At 54.6% G+C, this 17,494-nt stretch overlaps 2 protein-coding genes and 1 long non-coding RNA gene across 11 annotated transcripts in view; 1 reads left to right on the forward strand and 2 right to left on the reverse strand.

Moving 5' to 3' along the window:
• The window catches only part of LOC147912423 (uncharacterized), a 27,321-nt gene extending 22,865 nt beyond the window's left edge, over window positions 1-4,456 (reverse strand). The window contains exon 1 of the long non-coding RNA XR_015549930.1: window positions 3,021-4,456. This is a non-coding gene — a long non-coding RNA (uncharacterized LOC147912423). The remainder of the gene's footprint in view (window positions 1-3,020) is intronic.
• On the forward strand, window positions 2,661-7,096 carry LOC101395996 (cationic amino acid transporter 4-like). Its single transcript, XM_014797491.2, is given in 6 exon segments — window positions 2,661-3,693; window positions 4,167-4,322; window positions 4,325-4,758; window positions 5,017-5,125; window positions 5,226-5,249; window positions 5,252-7,096. Coding segments are annotated over 6 exon segments (1,848 nt in total). The 5' UTR covers window positions 2,661-2,711; the 3' UTR covers window positions 5,395-7,096.
• Window positions 7,097-7,942: 846 nt separating this feature from the next.
• Window positions 7,943-17,494, reverse strand: part of LOC106804041 (uncharacterized) — a 44,889-nt gene continuing 35,337 nt past the window's right edge. For 4 of the 9 annotated variants that reach the window (XR_015549927.1, XR_015549926.1, XM_087423910.1 and 1 more), the window contains 3 exons: window positions 10,946-11,094; window positions 8,616-10,408; window positions 7,943-8,518 (listed from right to left, as the gene is read on the reverse strand). Coding sequence is in view for 5 of the 9 variants with exons in the window: in XM_087423910.1 (XP_087280036.1) it covers window positions 9,961-10,408; window positions 10,946-11,094 (597 nt within the window). In the remaining 4 variants the exon portion in view is untranslated. The remainder of the gene's footprint in view (window positions 8,519-8,615; window positions 10,409-10,945; window positions 11,095-17,494) is intronic. The other 5 variants (XM_087423914.1, XM_087423913.1, XR_015549925.1 and 2 more) reach the window with 5 other exon arrangements.

Raw genomic sequence — 17,494 nt, forward strand, 5'->3', positions numbered from 1 at the left:
GAAAGCTTTCAGTCTCTTACCGCTGAGTGTAGTAGCCAAGGGTTCATCATAGATGGTCTTTATCAGTTTGGGGGAGGTCCCTTCTGTTCCAGGTTTGTTGACTGTTTTTTTCTGTGTCTTTTGAGATGATCATGTGGTTTTTGTCCTTTATTAATATGGCGTCATACATTGATTGATTTTCATATGTTAAATCCATCTTGCATTCCTGAGATAAATCTCGCTTGGTGATTTTTATATGTTGCTGGATTCGATTTGCTGGTATTCAGTTGAGCAATTCTGTATCTATACTCACAAAAGATATTGGTCTGTAGTTTTCTTTTCTTGTGATGTCTTTTTTGGGTTTGGCGTCAGGGTGATCCTAGCTTTGTAGGATGAGATGGGAAATGGTCTCTCTTTTTCTTCTTATATTTTTTGGTGCTTTATCTTCACTGCATCTTCCTGGTGTTGCTCTGTGTAACTGTCTTGCTCAGTGGGGTCCAGCACTTGGCCCAGCCATATCCCTGGAAGTTTACAGCTTACTGTATCAACTATGCTTGGCCATGAATACCCATTGGGTGTTGATGCCTGTGAAGGGGTGTGGTGAGAGCCCTTCTCTGGGTAGATAAGAAGTCAGTGCTCTGAAACCCTGCACACCAGCTCTCAGGTTGTCATTGGTAAGGCCTTGGGGGAGCTCCTGTTACAAAGTTGCTCAAGCCTCTTGGTTGGAAATGCATTTTTATGGACTTTTGTGAAGGCATTTCAGAACAAGGAACATTTGCTCAGTTATGTTTAGGCCCCACAGGAGCAAGGTATGGGAGATGTCACCCCTGCAGGAAGTGGGAGCTCATCTGAGAAGTTCCTCAAGACAACATCAGCCAAATATCAGAAAAGGCAAAGGAGTCTGCTAAGGCAAAGTGTTCTAAGTGGCACCATCTTGTCTGGAAGTCCCCAACCTGTCACCAGCCCACTGAGTCAGACAGCCTGAAGGTGCCCATAAAATCCTATTCCAAAACCACATATAAACCTGACAATATGGAGAGAGTTCTGGGGGAAGAGGATATCTGTTTTGGCTTTGCTTTTCTTGGATGGATTGTCATCATTTTGCTGTAAAGAAGTTAACATCTTGTGACACCAACCTTTCCACTTTCAAAGAAGAGGGAAGAGCGGGAGGACAAAGACCCCTCAGCCCCAAGAATAAATAAGCCCAATGGGGGTTTGTGATGGTCACATGATGAGATACATGACATGTCTCCTCGTGATGGGACTGGCATGGAGTAGATGCTCAGTCCATGACACCTCTCACAGATATCCACAAGTGGGGAGCTGCCATTAGGGTCCCCAGGCTTTACAGGTGCTCCTGGGCTAGGAGCAGCTGCCATTGGTGTCTGAGGGGCACTGTGATGCCCCAGCCTGGAGGGCTGGAGGTCATCCCCAGGAGTCTGCTTGCCTCCTTTCAGGACATTGTGTGTATCTAGAAGCTCAGAACAGCCAGCATGAGTTCTGCCAACTCACAGAACACTCCCCAAAGCTGGGCACTCCCTTGTCAGCAGATGAGGGTGGCTTACTGCTATCCCATTGTGCTGTGATGTCAGGGACTGCCCAGGGCCTCTCAGCCAGATTCATACCCTCCTCTTATCAGAGCCTCGCCTGACTCCCGCAGCCCCCACACATCCCAGTATTGAGGGGTCTGGATGGTGCCCAGCTGGTGGAGTACATGTGTTGGGATGAGGGGTCAAGGAGAGTGTCTGCAGCAGTGGAAAGTAGGTGGGCTCCATACCCTACCCCCAGACAGGGACCTTAACTTCCACCAGCCTAGCAAAGCCACCCCAGCGATCTGGGCTACTCACTTTCCTGATGGCCTGGGCTTCCTCATCCTTGAACCAAACACAGTAATAGGGCCTCCCTTGAACCTGGGGAGCTCTGGTCTTGACTCTGTGAGGTGTGGGTAGGGTGTGCTGAGAGCCTGTGGGACCTGGAGGTGGTGCTCAGTTCTGGATATGTCCCCAGGGGTGGTGGTGGGCACAGAGCAGTAGGAGCAATGGCGACAGAAGGTGAGTGGCAGCAACACCTGTGGGGACAGACTGAGGCCAGAGAGGAGTTGAGGGCTCAGGTACTGGGGACAGGGGCACAGCAGAAGTAGATGTGTCAGTGGTGTGGTGGTGGCCTGTAGTGCTGTGGGGCCTTGACTTCAGGCGCGGGGCCCAGGGCACCTCCCACTCCTGGCAGAGTGCCATGATACACTAGTCTGGTGGGGCAGGAAGGAGGGTCGTGAACGCTGCTGTCTGAGGCCAGGTGGCCACCTCTGCGAGAACACTCCTCTTCCGGCTCCTGGAGGCCCGGCCCAGCTCCCAGGAGGCCTTGGGTTTCCACCCTGTTCTGGGATCCCAGATCACTGGAGAGGTTCCTAGCTGGGATCACTGGGGCTGTCCCTTCCCCATTCCAGGGCCTCTCTCAAACACACTCAGGTCCTGCTCCACCAGGCTCCCTCGCTTGACTGGGAGGCAGGCCAAAGGAATCTCCATGCTTCCTGTGACCTCCTGCCCACCCTGCTCATGGGCTCTGACCCCTGCCTCACCCAGCCCCTCAGCTGGCCAGTGGTTTCTGGCTTGGGTCCCCAGGGCAGGGTCAAAGAAAGGACTGAAGGCTGGTCAGGACCCAGCTGGGCACCTGTCACTCCCTCTCGCCCTTGTAGGTGCCGGTAGCTGTTTTGGTGCTCCTCTCAGCTGCCCACCATGGCCCGGGGGCTGCCCAGCACCGCCAACCTGGCGCGCTTCTGCCAGAAGCTGAACCTGCTGAAGACACTGGAGGAGTCCACCAGGGAGATGTCGCTGCAGCGCCACCTGACCACGCTGCACCTGACCCTGCTGGGTGTGAGTGGCGTGATGGGCTTTGGCCTCTATGTGCTCATGGGCACCGTGGCCAAGGAGATGGCTGGCCCTGCAGTGCTTGTGTCCTTCAGCATGGCTGCTGTGGCCTCCTTGCTGGCATCCTTTTGCTATGCGGAGTTTGGGGCACGTCCGCCTGGCAGGGGCTCTGCTTACCTGTTCACCTACGTGTCCATGGGTGAGCTGTGGGCCTTCCTCATTGGCTGGAATGTGCTCCTCCGGTGCCTCATTGGTAGCGCCGCCATGGCTCGCACCTGGAGCAGCTACCTGGATGCCATCTTCAGCCACCAAATCCGCAGCTTCACTGATGGCCATGTGGGCATCTGGCAGGTGCCCTTCCTGGCCCAGTACCCAGACTTCTTGGCTGCTGGCATCATACTTTTGGCCTCCACATTCATCCTCTGTGGAGCCCGTGTTTCTTCCTGGCTCAACCGTACCTTCTCTGCCATCAGCCTGGTCGTCATCCTCTTCACCATCATCCTGGGTTGTGTCCTGGCCCGCCCGCACAACTGGAGCACTGAGGAGGGCGGCTTTGTGCCCTTTGGCTTCTCTGGCATCATGGCTGGTGCCGCCACCTGCTTCTATACCTTCGTGGGCTTTGATGTCATTGTTGGCTCCAGCGAGGTGGCCCAGAACCCACAGCGAGCCATGCCTATGGCCATTGTCATCTCTCTTGGCCTGGCGGCTGGCACCTACATTCTCACTTCCACTGTGTCCACCCTCATGGTGCCCTGGCACAGCCTGGACCCAGACTCAGCGCTCTCTGATGCCTTTTACCAGCGGGGCTATAGTTGGGCGGGCTTCATCGTGACAGCTGGTGCGATCTCCGGTAAGGGGCCCTTCCCCCTTACCGCAGGTAAGGTGGGAGGGGACAGGGTGGTGGTCCCCTGCCCTAAACCTCCCAGGGAACATCTCCATCTGATCCTGTGTTCCCAGTTGCATCCTGGGCCCAGGAAGGGGCTAATGATTAGACTCCCCACCCAGGCTGGTTGGGAGGGACCTACTCACAGCGCACAATTGTACATAGAATGTCAGCTCTGGCCACGTGTTTCCAGATCCTTTCCTGGCAGAGGACTCAGCCATCATCAGATTCTCCAGTGGGTCTGTCACCTAAACTGGGATGTCCCATTCCTGGGTGGTGAGGGGGAACAATCCAGCATCCCACATACACTCAGGCTCATGCTGAGGGCCCAGATAACCTCATGTCTGTGTTCCCAAGGGGCAAACCATGACCTGGCCCCCACTAGCGGCCCCAGGTGGGCCTGTCCACCATGCTGACCAGTCTCCCACGCTCTGCCACAGCCATGACCACTCTCCTGCTCAGAATCCTCATTTTCCTGCCACGCATGGTCTATGCCACGGCCGCCGATGGGCTCTTCTTCCAGGTGTTTGCCCACGTGCGCCCCGGGATGCAGGTGTCCGTGGTGGGCATCCTGGTGTTTGGGATCCTCATGGCTTTCCGGCACTGCTGCTAGATCTCAGGGCATTGGTCCAATTTGTGTCCGTCGGCACACTGCTGGTCTACACCTTCATGGCCAGCGGCATCATTGTGCTACGCTTCCAAAAGTCCCCTCCATCCAGTTACCTGGGCCCAGTCAGCCCTGTGGGCACAGAGCAGGCCTCAGCCGCTGAGCCTGGGCAGCTGCGACCAGCCCTGAGGCCCTACCTCGGCTTCCTGGGTGGGTGCCGGCCTGGAGCCACCGTGGCTTGGGCACTTGGTGTCCTGGTGGCCTCAGCCATCACTCTGGACTGCGTGCTGGTCTTTGGGGACTCTGCCCTGCACCTCCCGCTCTGGGGCTACACCCTGCTGCTCCTGCTTAATTCCATCATGTTTCTGCTCAGTCTCCTCGTCCTGGGGGCCCACCAGCAACAGCGCCAGCGGGACGCCTTCCAGGTACTTCCTCCAGCCAACACCCCTCACCCTCAGCCCAGCCAGCTCCCCTCGTCCCTTCCTCCTCTGCCATGGCAGGATGAACCAGGGATCACAGGGTGGGAGAGGCCAGCACTCCATCCCCCTCTTTCTGCATGGTGGTGGGCACTTTTCTCCAGAATCTCTAGAGGCAGAGAAAGGCTCTGTGGACTCCTGAGAAATCAGGCCCTGGGCCAGCAGACTTTCCCACAGCCCAGCCCAGCTCTGCCCTTGCCCCCTCAGGTTCCCCTGGTGCCCCTGACTCCAGCCCTGAGCATCCTCCTCAACATCTTCCTCATGCTGCACCTGAGCCACCTGGTCTGGCTGAGCTTCTCCATCTGGCTGCTGATCGGTGAGTGGGGGCCAGGCTGGGAGCCCAGGTGGGCTGCAGGAGTAGGGCAAGCAGGGAAGCAGGGCTGGGACCTGCCCTCAGGCTTGTACCCCCATTGCAGGACTCGCGGTGTATTTTGGCTACGGCATCACAGCAAGGAGAACCAGCGGGAGCGGCCGGGGTTGACTGCCACACTTGACAGCCTGGAGGAGACAGCACAGGCCCTGCAGCCCCCTAGCCCTGCACCGGCCCAAGATCCTGGCTGTACAGAGCCGTCCACAAGTCCATGATGACCACTGGGGGCCTGCCTGGGCTGGCAGCCTCTTCTATTCAGGGCAGCTTGTGTTTCCAGGCCTGCCAATGCTGGGAGTTCCTCAGGATCTTAGCCCAAGTGCCGAGCTTCGAGTCTTTGGGAGTGGGCCACGGCTGGCACTAGTGTGGTGGACTCTGCCCCGCACCTTCCAATTTATGAAGAACTCAAGCTACCTTGGCAGGTGGAGTAGGGTGGGCAGGGAAGAGGCCCCTAGCCCCTGGGATCCACAATAATAAGCGCTCAGCCAGCCACATGGCCTGTTGCCATGTCTACTGTGGTATTCTTCATGGCAATGAGTCCTAATCTGCCCCCAGAAACCAGGCAATTATCTCCAATACATGGCAAAGATGCTGAGGTTCTGTAAAGGGGAGGTGCCAGCCCTGGGACAGCCTGAGCCAGAGACACAGCCAGGCCTGTGTCCCGGGGTTCTGCCTTCAGGCCATGCCCTCTGGCCAGATCAGAGGAGAGCTAGACACACCAGGCAGAGGGGTCCCAGGCAGGGTGTGAACAGGCACCTCCCAGGCTCCCCACATGGCCCCGTAGGGGCAGATCCATAGAGCAGAGCCAGGATACCAAGGAGGTTGCCTAGAGAGGACAGTGGAGTTCTGGGGTTCCCTTGGTTTCCCAGGGCTCCCAGAGAGCAGGGCATGTGCCTGAGGCCTCCCCCAGGATGTAGAGCCCACCTGTCTGGGTACACGCATGTCTCAGGCACAGGCCCACAGGCTCTCCTGGGGGTGCACAGCCACGTGCAGCCTGAGACACAGCGGTTTCCAAGCTCCGGGCTGCCCACAGCTCTACAGCTGCCTCTCTCCAGGGCTTTGAGATGAAGGTCCGGGATGGGACCCACGCCTGCAGGTGGGGGCACAAGCACCTGGGCCTGCTCCAGGTACTTTCTAGCCCACCTGGTGGCTGTGAGTTCCCAGTCCTTGGGGGTCCCCAGGCCCACCCTGCACCCCCACTGGTCTCCCCAAGGCCACGCTACATCTGCCATAGACACCCCCACCTCCCCGTTCCTGCCTGTAAGGACCACACAGGAAGCTGCTGGCTCTGGCAGCTTTACTCCTCGGCTCTCTGCAGCCTTGACCTCAGCTTTCTCTGGGCCCCAAGGACGACCAGGTACCTGTGACCCCACTCCAATAAGCAGGCTCAGGGCCATGTTCTCTCACCCTGGCCCTTCTGAACCCACCTCCCATGGTTACAGCTCTGGGGACAGAGAGGAGGAGGGACCCCAAGGCTTTGCTGAGGCTCCAGGTGCCAGATGATTCCAGATGCTGCCCAGCCTGAGCCCCAACCCTGGCCCTCCCCAACCTGGCCCATGTCGCTCCACCAGCTAGCTGCCAGCATGCCCCTGGTCACCAGGGACCCATAAGAAGGCAGCCCCTTGTCTCCCTGGGGTGGGTACCCCCAAATCCCTGCCCCTCCCTGGAACCAAGAGAGAGCTTGGCTTCAGCAGCCCCCATGCCTCTCCTCCAGACCATGGGCTCAGGGGCATGGGGACATTCTTCAGCAGGCGGGACTCAGGCCCCTGGGGGTATTCCAGAGCCAGAACCAGGCCAGCCCGCTGGGTGCTTCCGTGTCCTCTGTTAGGGACATTCTTTCCACCCCTTGGGCTCCACTTGAGATCTTGGTCAGAGTGTGGTCCTTGTGCAGTTGCCTCAGGTTGGGGTGGGCAGCTGCCCAGACACGATCTCAGGTGTGACCTTGGGCAGCAGTGACATATGTGTCCAGATATACAGCCTCCCCACCCCATGGCTCCCAGGAAGCCCCGTGAGCAGGTCCCACGGCTTGGGGCTGGTGGGTCTCCAAGGAGACATATAGCAGGTCCCAAAGGACCATGTACCCACCAACTCAGCCCCTCCAACCTCCCTCATCCCAGCCCTCCACAGCCAGTGGGCTGCTACCAGGAAGGGGCTGGTCCTCACAAGCTGAGCAGGTTTGCGCCCAAGAGGTGCCTGTGTCCTTGCCTGGGGTCCTAAGGCATGAGATCATCTGCCCACCATACTCCTTACTCCATGGATGAGGTCCAGAGCTGGGAGGGAACCTGCCCTAGGAACCCAGCCCCAGAGCAGCTGAGACGACTTCTCCTGTCAGGCTCCTTTCTCCCTTTCCTTGGACTCTGGCTGCACAGACCCCAGGGCAGAGCTGCTGAGAGGGGAGGGGCTCTACTGTGAGGGGAGTGCTGGCAGGGGGAGGAGCGCTGAGAGCCAGGCAGGGCCAGAGTTGACCACAACCAATGTGGGGACAGCTGGTGAGCAGGGAGCTGCTGGGAACACTGGAGACAGACTGGGAAAGTGTTCTCCAGACCCAGACCCAGCAGGAGCCCCACTGGACCAGCGCCCTGTATCGTGTTCCCCTGCAGGTCCCTATACAAAACTGGCTGCGGTGGTCCCAGGAAGCACCCTGGCTGGAGTTGGGGTAGGGAGAGTCTGCCTGGGAGCTGAAGGGAGGAGTTCTCCCCCCACCCCCTGCCCTGGTTCTGCTAGGGCTTCATCCATGGTTCCCAAGGTTGCACCCCCACCCTTCCCAACCCCCAACCCCACACCAGCAGACAAAGGCCACAGACCTGAGGAATGGGCGAGCAACTGGGTGCCAGGGCCACCCTGGTGACAGTGTCCAGCTCCCAGCAGCTCTAAGGCACCTGGGCAGCTGGATGTGGGGGTGGGGAAGCCGGCTCTGTCTGCTCAGGGTTGGCAGTGCCTTTCGGGGCCTTTGCCTGCAGATGAGGACAGCAGGCCGGGGCTCCAGCCACCATCCTCCAAAGTGTGGTCCAGGGTCCAGCCAGGCCCGCAGCTCCCCTCCTCAGACTTGGTCCTCCAGGAGAGATGGTCTTCCCCAACCACGTACAACAGCAGCAGGTCACAGGAGAAGGGGATTTGCGAGAGGCAAGGCAGACCCATGTCCTGGCCCCCAACCTGCCATTCTGCTGCCTCCCCAGCTCTCACCCCGAGACTAAACGTCATCACAGGGGCCCGGGTGTGCACTCCGGAGGCACACGCTTGCCGGCAGCCAGAGGGAGCCACGTTGGCCAGACTCACCACACCCAGCCAAGCTGCTCCAGTGCCCAGAGTGAGGCTTGAGGGGATGAGCCCGAGCTTCCCTGCCTGAGGGAGACCTGGGCTGAGCCTCTCTGGCTGTGGCTGTTGCCCCATCCCACCCCTCACCCCTGCCTATCCCCACCCACCCTAGCCTGGCCCCTACCCGCCCAGTGATGAGGATGTTGAAGCGGATCCCGTACAGCACGGACTCTCTCTCCAGACCCTGTCCACCACGGAGCCACCAGCAATGCTAGGTCCTCTGAGACCCCTCCAGCAGCGGGCACGAGGTCCCTGATGCAGAACACGGGGCAGTAGGGGCTGAAGTGTAGGCCACAATGGCAGCACTTGAAATAGGTGGCATCCCAGGTCTCCAAGGCATTGGGCCTGAGAGGGGGTGGGGCGAGGGGGTCAGGCCAGTCAGGGGACAAGAAGGATCTGGGGCAGCCAGGACCCACCATGCTGACCTGGAGAAGTTGAACTTGCTGAAGGTGACAGTGTTTTGATGAACAGCATGAAGTTCTCAGCCTGGAACAGCAGGGGCTTCCCGCAGGTGGGGGAGGTCAGGGGCAGGCTCTGCTGGTCCTGGGACCTGCCCTGGGTGTTGGTGACACTTACATGGGCACAGTGTCACTCTCCATGGGGCACCAGCCCCGGATCTCACAGGTCCTGTGGGTCCCGTTGAACTCCACACACTGGCCCATTTTTATGCCTTGAAAACACAAGACAAACTCCAGGCCCTCAAGTCTCCACAGGGCCTGGGAAGTGCGTGGGCAGGAGGCTGTTGGCAGAAAGAAGAGACGCAGAGGCACCACCGGGCCTACATGCGGGAGCCACCAAGGGTCCCAGCATGGCCCCCTGAAACCCCACCCCAGTGGAGGTGCTGGAAGACAGGCCTACAGATGTGGCTGTGCGTCCCCGTCTCCCCTTCAGGACAGTCTTCGTCAGCCCAGCGGTTCACCAGTGGGGTGGAGGGTGCTGAGGTGATGAGAGAATAGTGTCGCCCAAGCCCAGGAGGTGTCTCCTCTTCGTCACCCAGCCCTGCATTCCCCAGGGACACGCTACTCCCCTGCTTAACTTTCCGGTGTCCCCTGAGTCTGATGGCACATGGGAAAGCTGCACGGTGCAAAGAGAAGGTAGTGGTCAGAGGGGGGAGAGCGAGCAGGCCCAGGCAGATCAGGGTGCAGTGCTGTATCCCAAGGCAGAGCAAGACTCCTTCCATTCTGATATTACTGTTCTTGGTGGGAGCGGAAGTGACTCCTCAGGGCCCAGCTCCTCTGGTGCAATTAGGATGACAGAATAGAGAAGGTGGAGGGACCCTGGGAGGCTAAGTTCATGCCAGGGTGGAGGTGCTGGGCGTGGCAGACAAAGGGCGGGACCCTTATCAGAGGACTTTTAGTGATGTGGGACCCCACGCACTGTCCAAGGGACCACAGGCTAGTCCCTTCCAGGCTTGTTCTGCTGTGAAACAGGGACATTACTGCCTGTACATGGTCACAGACTTCTGGGCATCAGCGAGGAGGGGATGGTGGCGAGCTTTCTGGGAGTCCCAGACCTGCAGAGGAAGCAGCCTCAAGCATCAGGCACTCGCACGGACATGGTTCTGCCAGGTGGTGGGTGGATGCCGCTGTCCAGGGCCCCTGGCTCATGGGCAGCAGGAGGAACACAGCACCAGGGTGGCAGGGAAGGCTCGAGGACGTGGTGGCCACCATCATGGAAAGGGAGACTTCCCAGGGTGGAAAGCAAGGGCTGGCAGGCTCTGATGGTGTCACCTGTGAGGGCTCAGCCTGGCTGCTGCATGGAGTGCACCTGGGGGCCCACAAGCAGACCAGAGGCACAGCGGGGGAGGCAGGGAAACCCGTCAGGAGGCGGAATGGACAGGAGGTGGGCAGGGAGGTGTGGAGCCGGGTCCAGCTATAGCCCTGGTAGACGGCATGGCCCTCAGTGGATGAAAAGAGGCTGCAGTGGGAGAGGAAGAGGGTTTCTCATTGGAAGTGGTGGGCGTGCATCAGGAGGCAGCTGTGCTCGGGGCAGGTGGTCACCGGGGCTACAGCTGGGGCGTCGACAGAACAGAGGTGGAAACTAGGGTTGTAGAGGATCTGGGCGGGGGTAAAAGGGGCCAGAAATGCAGCGTGGGAAGGGCAGAGGAGGACACAGACCACAGTGCCCAGGTCAGGGAGGAGAGCATTAGGGGCCCCAGACCCCTCCACATCAAGCTCAAGCCTTTAGTTCCCAGGCCCCCCACTCTTCCAGATGCACCTTTGTGAATGCAGTACCTCTGGCCTGGCTTCCTGCCCCGTCCCCTTGTCTACCTGGAAACCTCTTACACATCCCCAAGACCCCTGTCCCGGGCCACTCCTCTGTCAGGCCCTTCCTGAGCCCGGCCCTGTGACAGGGCCAGCACCCTCTCTGGCATCATGTGCCCCTCTTGTACACACTTGCTGCAAGGGTGGTGTCAGAGGTGTCAGCGCCTGGCAGCAACACCAAGGCACCCACCTGTGGCAGCTCCACGAAGTCAGCCATGTCCCACAGCCGGTTCCCCAGCTCCTCAATCTGGGACACGGAAACCCTTTGAGTTTGGTGATGACGGAAATCGGGGGTCCAGGTCCTGATCCTGGTAGCCTTTTGTGGCGAGGAGGGCCCACCTGGGGAGGAGGCAATGGGCAGTGTGGTGTGTACCGGCACTCAGTGAGCAGTGGCAGAGCTGGGCCCCACCCACTCAGCCCCTAAACCCTGTAGGCTCCCAGCACAGAGTTCAGAGGCCCCGCCTCTTCTCCACCCTCATTTCCACCCCAAACACCCTGCACAGCCCAGAAGCCCTGGCCATGCATCGGAGAGCCAATGCTCTCAGACCCAGATGCCCACCACCACCTCCTTCCCCAGCCTTCACCCTCCCCTGCCTCGGCCAGACCCAGCTCCCTCCTTAAACGCTCGCCTGACCCAGCCACCACTGTGGTCTTTCTCAGGGGCCCCAGGGCTCTAGCTCTCGCAGGAGCCAGGGACTACCTCCTGCCCCTCCCGGGGCCTCCTGGGCAGAGTGAGACCCATCCTGCTCTGTGCCCAGAGCCCAACACGGGGCTGGGGACAAGGCCCAGGAAAGGAGGCAGGTGGGCACACAGGAGGACACAAGCACGCGGCTTGCTCTTGTACCTGCTGCCTCTAGACAGATGGAGATCCTTCCTTTTGCCCCCACCCTGTCCCAACCTGCCCCCTCCACTACCACCAGTCCAGCCCCTGAAGAGTCACACCCCTCCCTCAGCCCAGCAGGAACAGTCACTGTCCCTGAAGGCAACCTGCCCAGGAGCCACTCTCTTACCCCACCAGAGAGAAGATGACCTTGAGCTGCAGAAGCCTCTGCAGGGTGCCCAGTCCCCAGTTCCTGGTCATCACCTACTTCTCAGTTTGTAATCCAGAAGCCCCCAGCCTGTCACAGCCCTCGGGGAGCCCACGCTCTCAGCTCCTGCTGGCTGCTGGGGAGCAGGGTCAGCAGAGCAGCTGCAGCCCCAGCTGAACAGGAGGTAACGCAGGCGCCCAGTCCAGGCCAGGCCAGCAGCTGTTACAGGGACACTCCCACTGAGGGCAGGACCCAGCCCCACTCCCGCCCTGGGCTCAGTGCCCACCCCCAGCTGCCCTGGGCCTCCCTTCCTCTCCAGACTCCCTCTGCCTGGCCCTGCGAGTCAGAGAGGAGCAGCCGTTCCCCTACCCTTTGGCCTCACTTCCTTGGGGGCTGAGAGGATGACAGGTGTTATAGGTACATTGAGAAGGAGACAGGGGGGTCGTAGCGGCCCAGAGGAGGGATCAAGGAAAGCTTCAGGAAGAAGGGACCTCGGAGCTGACACCTGCAGATTCTGAAGTTCAACAAGCACAGCTGGGAAGGAATGCTCCTGGAGGACGAAGCCGCATATGCGACGCTAGAGCCTGAGAGAGAACTGGGACCCACACAGTGGGAGCGTGACTCTGGCTCCAGAGAGGAGGGTGGCTGGCTCTGCAAGGTTCCCAGGCCCTCCTGTGTGATGCCGGGCAGAGCTGACGCACCCCGCTAGCACAGGGACTAAAGCCCAGCTCTGGAGTCAGGCATGGTCCCAAGTCCGCAGAAGGGAGGTGACGCTGGATCCACACGGGACAGCAGGGGGAACAAGCGCCCGCGAGGCGGCCAGCCCTGCGCCTGGCCCATGGGGCGCGCCCTTCTGCGCCCTGACCAGGAGCAGGCTCAAGGGCAGCGTGGGCCAGCGCTGGTTTCTGCAGCACCAACAGCACGGGGTTGCCTGGGCCACTGCCTACTGGCTGCTGGCCACGCCTGTTCACTGCACGCCACATTCAATTGGTCCATACCGCCCGCGGGTCCGCCCACATCCCCGGATGTGCTCTAGGTGGTGCCTGGCTCAGTCCCAGCCTCAGTGCCAGAGACTGCGAACTGGTCATAACCATGAGGGGTCCCTGTGAAAGGTCTGGGGAGAACGAAGAGCAGGAGGAAGAAGCGGCAGCGGCTGCTGGGCGTCCTGCAGGGGTCCTGGAGGCCGAGGACCCTTCAGATGCGGATTCAGACTCCTACCTGAAGACAGTTGCCCCAGGCCAGTGGGTTCAGGCCTGTCTCCTCACCTTGGGGGCTTCTAGGCAGGAGTGGAGGGGGCAGGCTGGGGCCAAGGGTGCGGGCGACCCTTGTCCAGCAGAGAGCGCATCCCTCTGTGGGACCCCTTCAGGGCAGCCCGCGGCTCCTCCAGCCCCCTGCCCTCCTGGAAATGCTCTTGGCAGCATCAGTTGTTCCACCATCAGAACACGCTTCCAGAATGATGTTAAAATACAAAAACCTAGCCAAACCATCTAAGAAGGGGTGTCCCACCCTTTCCTGAAATGAGATCAGGGCTGGGTTTTCCCAACCCACAGGAGAAACTAAGCTGATGGATGTATAGAACTTAGAGAAGGAATAAACGAAGGTAAAATAAAACAATGTTCAGTTTTTATTTTTCTTATTCTTAACTGATCTAACAGATTCATTTTGTTCAAAATAATAATCGTAAAAATAAATTTAGTGATAATAGGTCATGGATAAGAGAAATGTAGGAGAGCCATTTTATAAGCGATGGGAGGGAGGAACTGGGGAGACTGTCATAAGGGAGCTGCACTAACCATGAAGAAACACAGTGTTATTTCAAAGTGAACTGAGCTTAGTTGTAAATTTATATTGTAAGCTCTAGGGAAACCATTTAAAAACTTTAAAAGAAGTGTAAATCATATGCTAAAAGAAAAGAAAAAGAGGAATCATATAAAATGCTCAATTAAAACCAGAGAAGACAAAAAATGATTTAAAAAGTGCAAAACAAAAAAAGAAAGATCAAAAGCAATGGATAGAAACAGTTGCAAATATGGTGGATATTAATCCAACTATATCAATGATCACTTTAAATAGAAATGGTCTAAATACAGCCATTAAGAGACAGAGACCATCAGAATGGATTAAAAAACTAAGAACGAACCATATGCTGTCCACAGAAACCCATCTTCATTATAAACACACAGAGAGGTTAGAAGTAAAGGACAGAACAAGATCAGCCAGGAACACACATCCAAAGAGAGCTAGAGCAGCTGAATTAATGTCAGACAAAGCCAAATTCAGCACAAAGAAAATTCTCAGGGATAAAGAATGGCATTCCCTAATGTTAAAGGGGTCACTTCTCCAAGAAGACGTAACAGTCCTTAAGATACATGCATCTAACAACAGAACATCAAAATATGTGAGGAAAAACCTATAAAACTGCAAAGAGAAATAGACAAATCCACTATCCTAGAGGACAGACACGGAAATAGACAAATCCACCACTACAGCAGGAAACACTGCTCTCTCAGGAACTGACAGATGCAGCAGGAGAAAACCAGTAAAGACAAACTGAACTGTTCACCATCAACTGGATCTGATTAACGTTTATAAAATACGGCATCCAACAAAGCAGAATACACAGTCTTCAAAAGCTCACATGAAACATTCACCAGACAGCCCACATTCTGGCTTAAAAAAGCCCACACCTCAGCAAATTTAAAACAACAGAAATCAGATAAAGTATGTTCTCAGACCAAAAAGCACTTCCAAGTAGGAAACAAAAACAGAAAGATAGCTGGAAAATCCCAAAATATTTGGAGATTAAACAAAACATGGATCAAAAAAAGAAGTCTCAAGACAAATTTCAAATATTTTCCACTAAATTAAAATAAATATACAACTTATCAAAATGTGTGGAATGCAGTGAAAGCAGTACCCAGAGGGAAATTTATAGCATCGAACGCACATATTAAAAAAAAGAAAGATCTGACACGATAATCCAAACTATAGGAAAAACAGGAAAGTAAGCCTAAAGCAAACAGAAGAAAGGAAATAATAAAAATTACAGCAGAAATTAAGGACACTGAAAATGGGAAATCAAGAGAAATCAATAAAAACAAAACTAGTTCTTTGAAAAGATCAAAAGCATGGATAAACCTCTAGCCAGGCTAACTGAAAGAAAAAAGAGAGAAACACAAATTAGTAATATCAGGAATGAGAGAGGGGCTATAATTACTGATCCCATGAACATTAAAACTCATCATCTTCCCTGATGAGTTCTGTTGGATCTATAGCAAATCTTCAAATGAACTAATTCAAATCTTTCCCTAACACTTTCACATTTGCCCTTTAATTTATAAACAAAATATTGATGAAGATATGATTTAATGTTTAAATCATTTCCAACTGGTAAGACTCTATTATTCATAAATTAGACATCACCAAAATGCAAAACTTTTGGGATTCAAAGGACACCATTAAGAATGTGAAAAGACAATCCACAATACAGAGAAAAAGTTGCAACTCACACCTGATAAGAAACATACCTAGAATACATAAAGGACTACGACAACTCAGGTATAAAAAGACAAATAACCCAATTTAAAGATGGGCCAATGAGCTGAACAGACATTTCTCCAAAGATATGCAAATGGCCACTGAGCACGTGAAAAGATGTCAACATCATTAGCCATCAGAGAAACACCAATCAAAACCACAGTGTGATATCATTTCACACCCGTAGGATGGCTATAATCAGAAAGACAGATGGTAAGTGTTGGTGAGGATGTGGAGAAACCAGAACCCTCACACACTGGCAGGAATGTAAATGGTGCAGTCACTTTGGAAAAATTTCTTGCAGGTATTCAAATAGTGAAACAGAGAGTTACCATGTGACCCAGCAATCCCACTCCTAGGTATACACATAAAAGAAATGAAAACAGATGTCCACACAAAATCTCATACAGGAATGTTCACAACAGCAATATTCACAATAGCCAAAAAGTGGATACAACTCAAATGTCCCTCAACTGAGGAAAGGAGAAATACCCTGTGCTACAGCCACACAGTGGATATTATTCAGCATCAGAATCAATGAAGGGCTGACCCACGCCACAACATGGATGGACCCTGAAACCATTATGCTGAGTGAAAGAAGCCAGACACAGAAGGTCACACATTGTACAATTCCACTGATATGGAATGTTCAAAATGGGCCAAACCATAAAACAGAAAGTGAATTTGTGTTTGCCTAGTAGGGGTTAGGGGAAATGGGACTGTCTCCTAACGAGGAAGGTCATTCTCTTAGAGGGATGATGGGAAACTTCCAGAAATGATTGTGATGATGTTGCAGAATTCTGTGAATATTCTAAAAAAACACTGAATTGCACACTTTAGAGTGTGACTTGTATTGCATGTGAACTGTATCTCACTAAAGCTGGTACGATGACTAACACACTGCATTGTGCATTGTCATAGAAATATGCCCCAGAAGGGAGCACAGAATCTTGTTCACTCACTTCAAAGGATCTGAACTAGGGTAACGAAAACCCAGAGGAATTCTGTTAGTTAACATTCTAGGAAACATGACATCCTGAAATATTCATGAGGATTTCCATGTTTTAATGTTTTTTACAAAAAGGCACCCAAGGTTTAAAGAAACATATTCACAAGAATCAGGAAAGAATCATCATCACTCAGGGGGTGGGGAACACGTGGAAGTCATCAAACGGGAGAGAAGTGTAAGAGTTTGTGTCACATGGGTGTGCACCCTGAATATGAAAGTGGACCCACATTTATTACTGCTTAACCCAAAAGATGACCTCAGAAGTCAAATAGCACAGTTAACAATACCTGTTTCAAAAGCATCAGTTTCTGAAAAACTAAAATATTAAGAAATAAATACTTTGCAATCATGAAGAACTGAATCTTCTAAATTCCCAGTTTTAACACCAAAAACTCCTGAAGATTCCATTGCATACTCCTTGGAGTGACTCTCCTCCTCCTGGTTGGAATGGATTCTGGAAGTGATAGATGCCTTAAGGATAAAACTAGAAAGAATCCAACGGTGTTTTTAAAAGGCTATTTGTTGATCCTGAATCTAATCCTAAACTTTGTATCAGAAAACAGACATCAATGCAGATCACCAGAACCAGCAGGCAGAGCAGCAAAGGATCATGAATAATTCAGTACTTTTGCAGTGATAGTTCAGGACTTGTGTCTATTAAGATTCATCAGGCTTTAATGTACTTTTCACGAGTGATCAAAAACAAACGCATTCAGATTTGTCACAAAGGTGTGTTCCTGTTCTTCATACCAATCTTTTTCTCCCTTAGTTCACGTGACCATCACGGACCACAGTACACTGCCCTGGGTGCACACCGCTCACCTGGGCCAAGGTTCCTGAGGTGCTGGAGCCACAGAAGTCCCCGCTGCTTAGCCAGGTGACAGCTCCAACCTCTGCCTCTTCCACTTCTGTCCTGGGCAGGTTAGGAGGACCCACCCACCCAGCCTAGGGGCTCTCAGGTGGCTGTCGTGACCCAGTCAAGGTTTAATGACTTTTAGGGCCCAGGGTCACCAAGTATGAATACACAAAGAAGCTACTCTCTACGCACGTTATGATCATATCAAGGACCATTCTTAACACTAAAAACAAAGAATGTTGTTTCCAGAATAAAGGACAGACCTTCCTGTGAAACAGCAGTTGCCAAGCTTCCCCTGATGTGTGTGTG

This window comes from Ceratotherium simum, chromosome 35, assembly GCF_057802395.1.
Source record: "Ceratotherium simum simum isolate JZ-2026a chromosome 35, ASM5780239v1, whole genome shotgun sequence".
In the NCBI taxonomy this organism is placed as follows: Eukaryota; Metazoa; Chordata; class Mammalia; order Perissodactyla; family Rhinocerotidae; genus Ceratotherium; species Ceratotherium simum.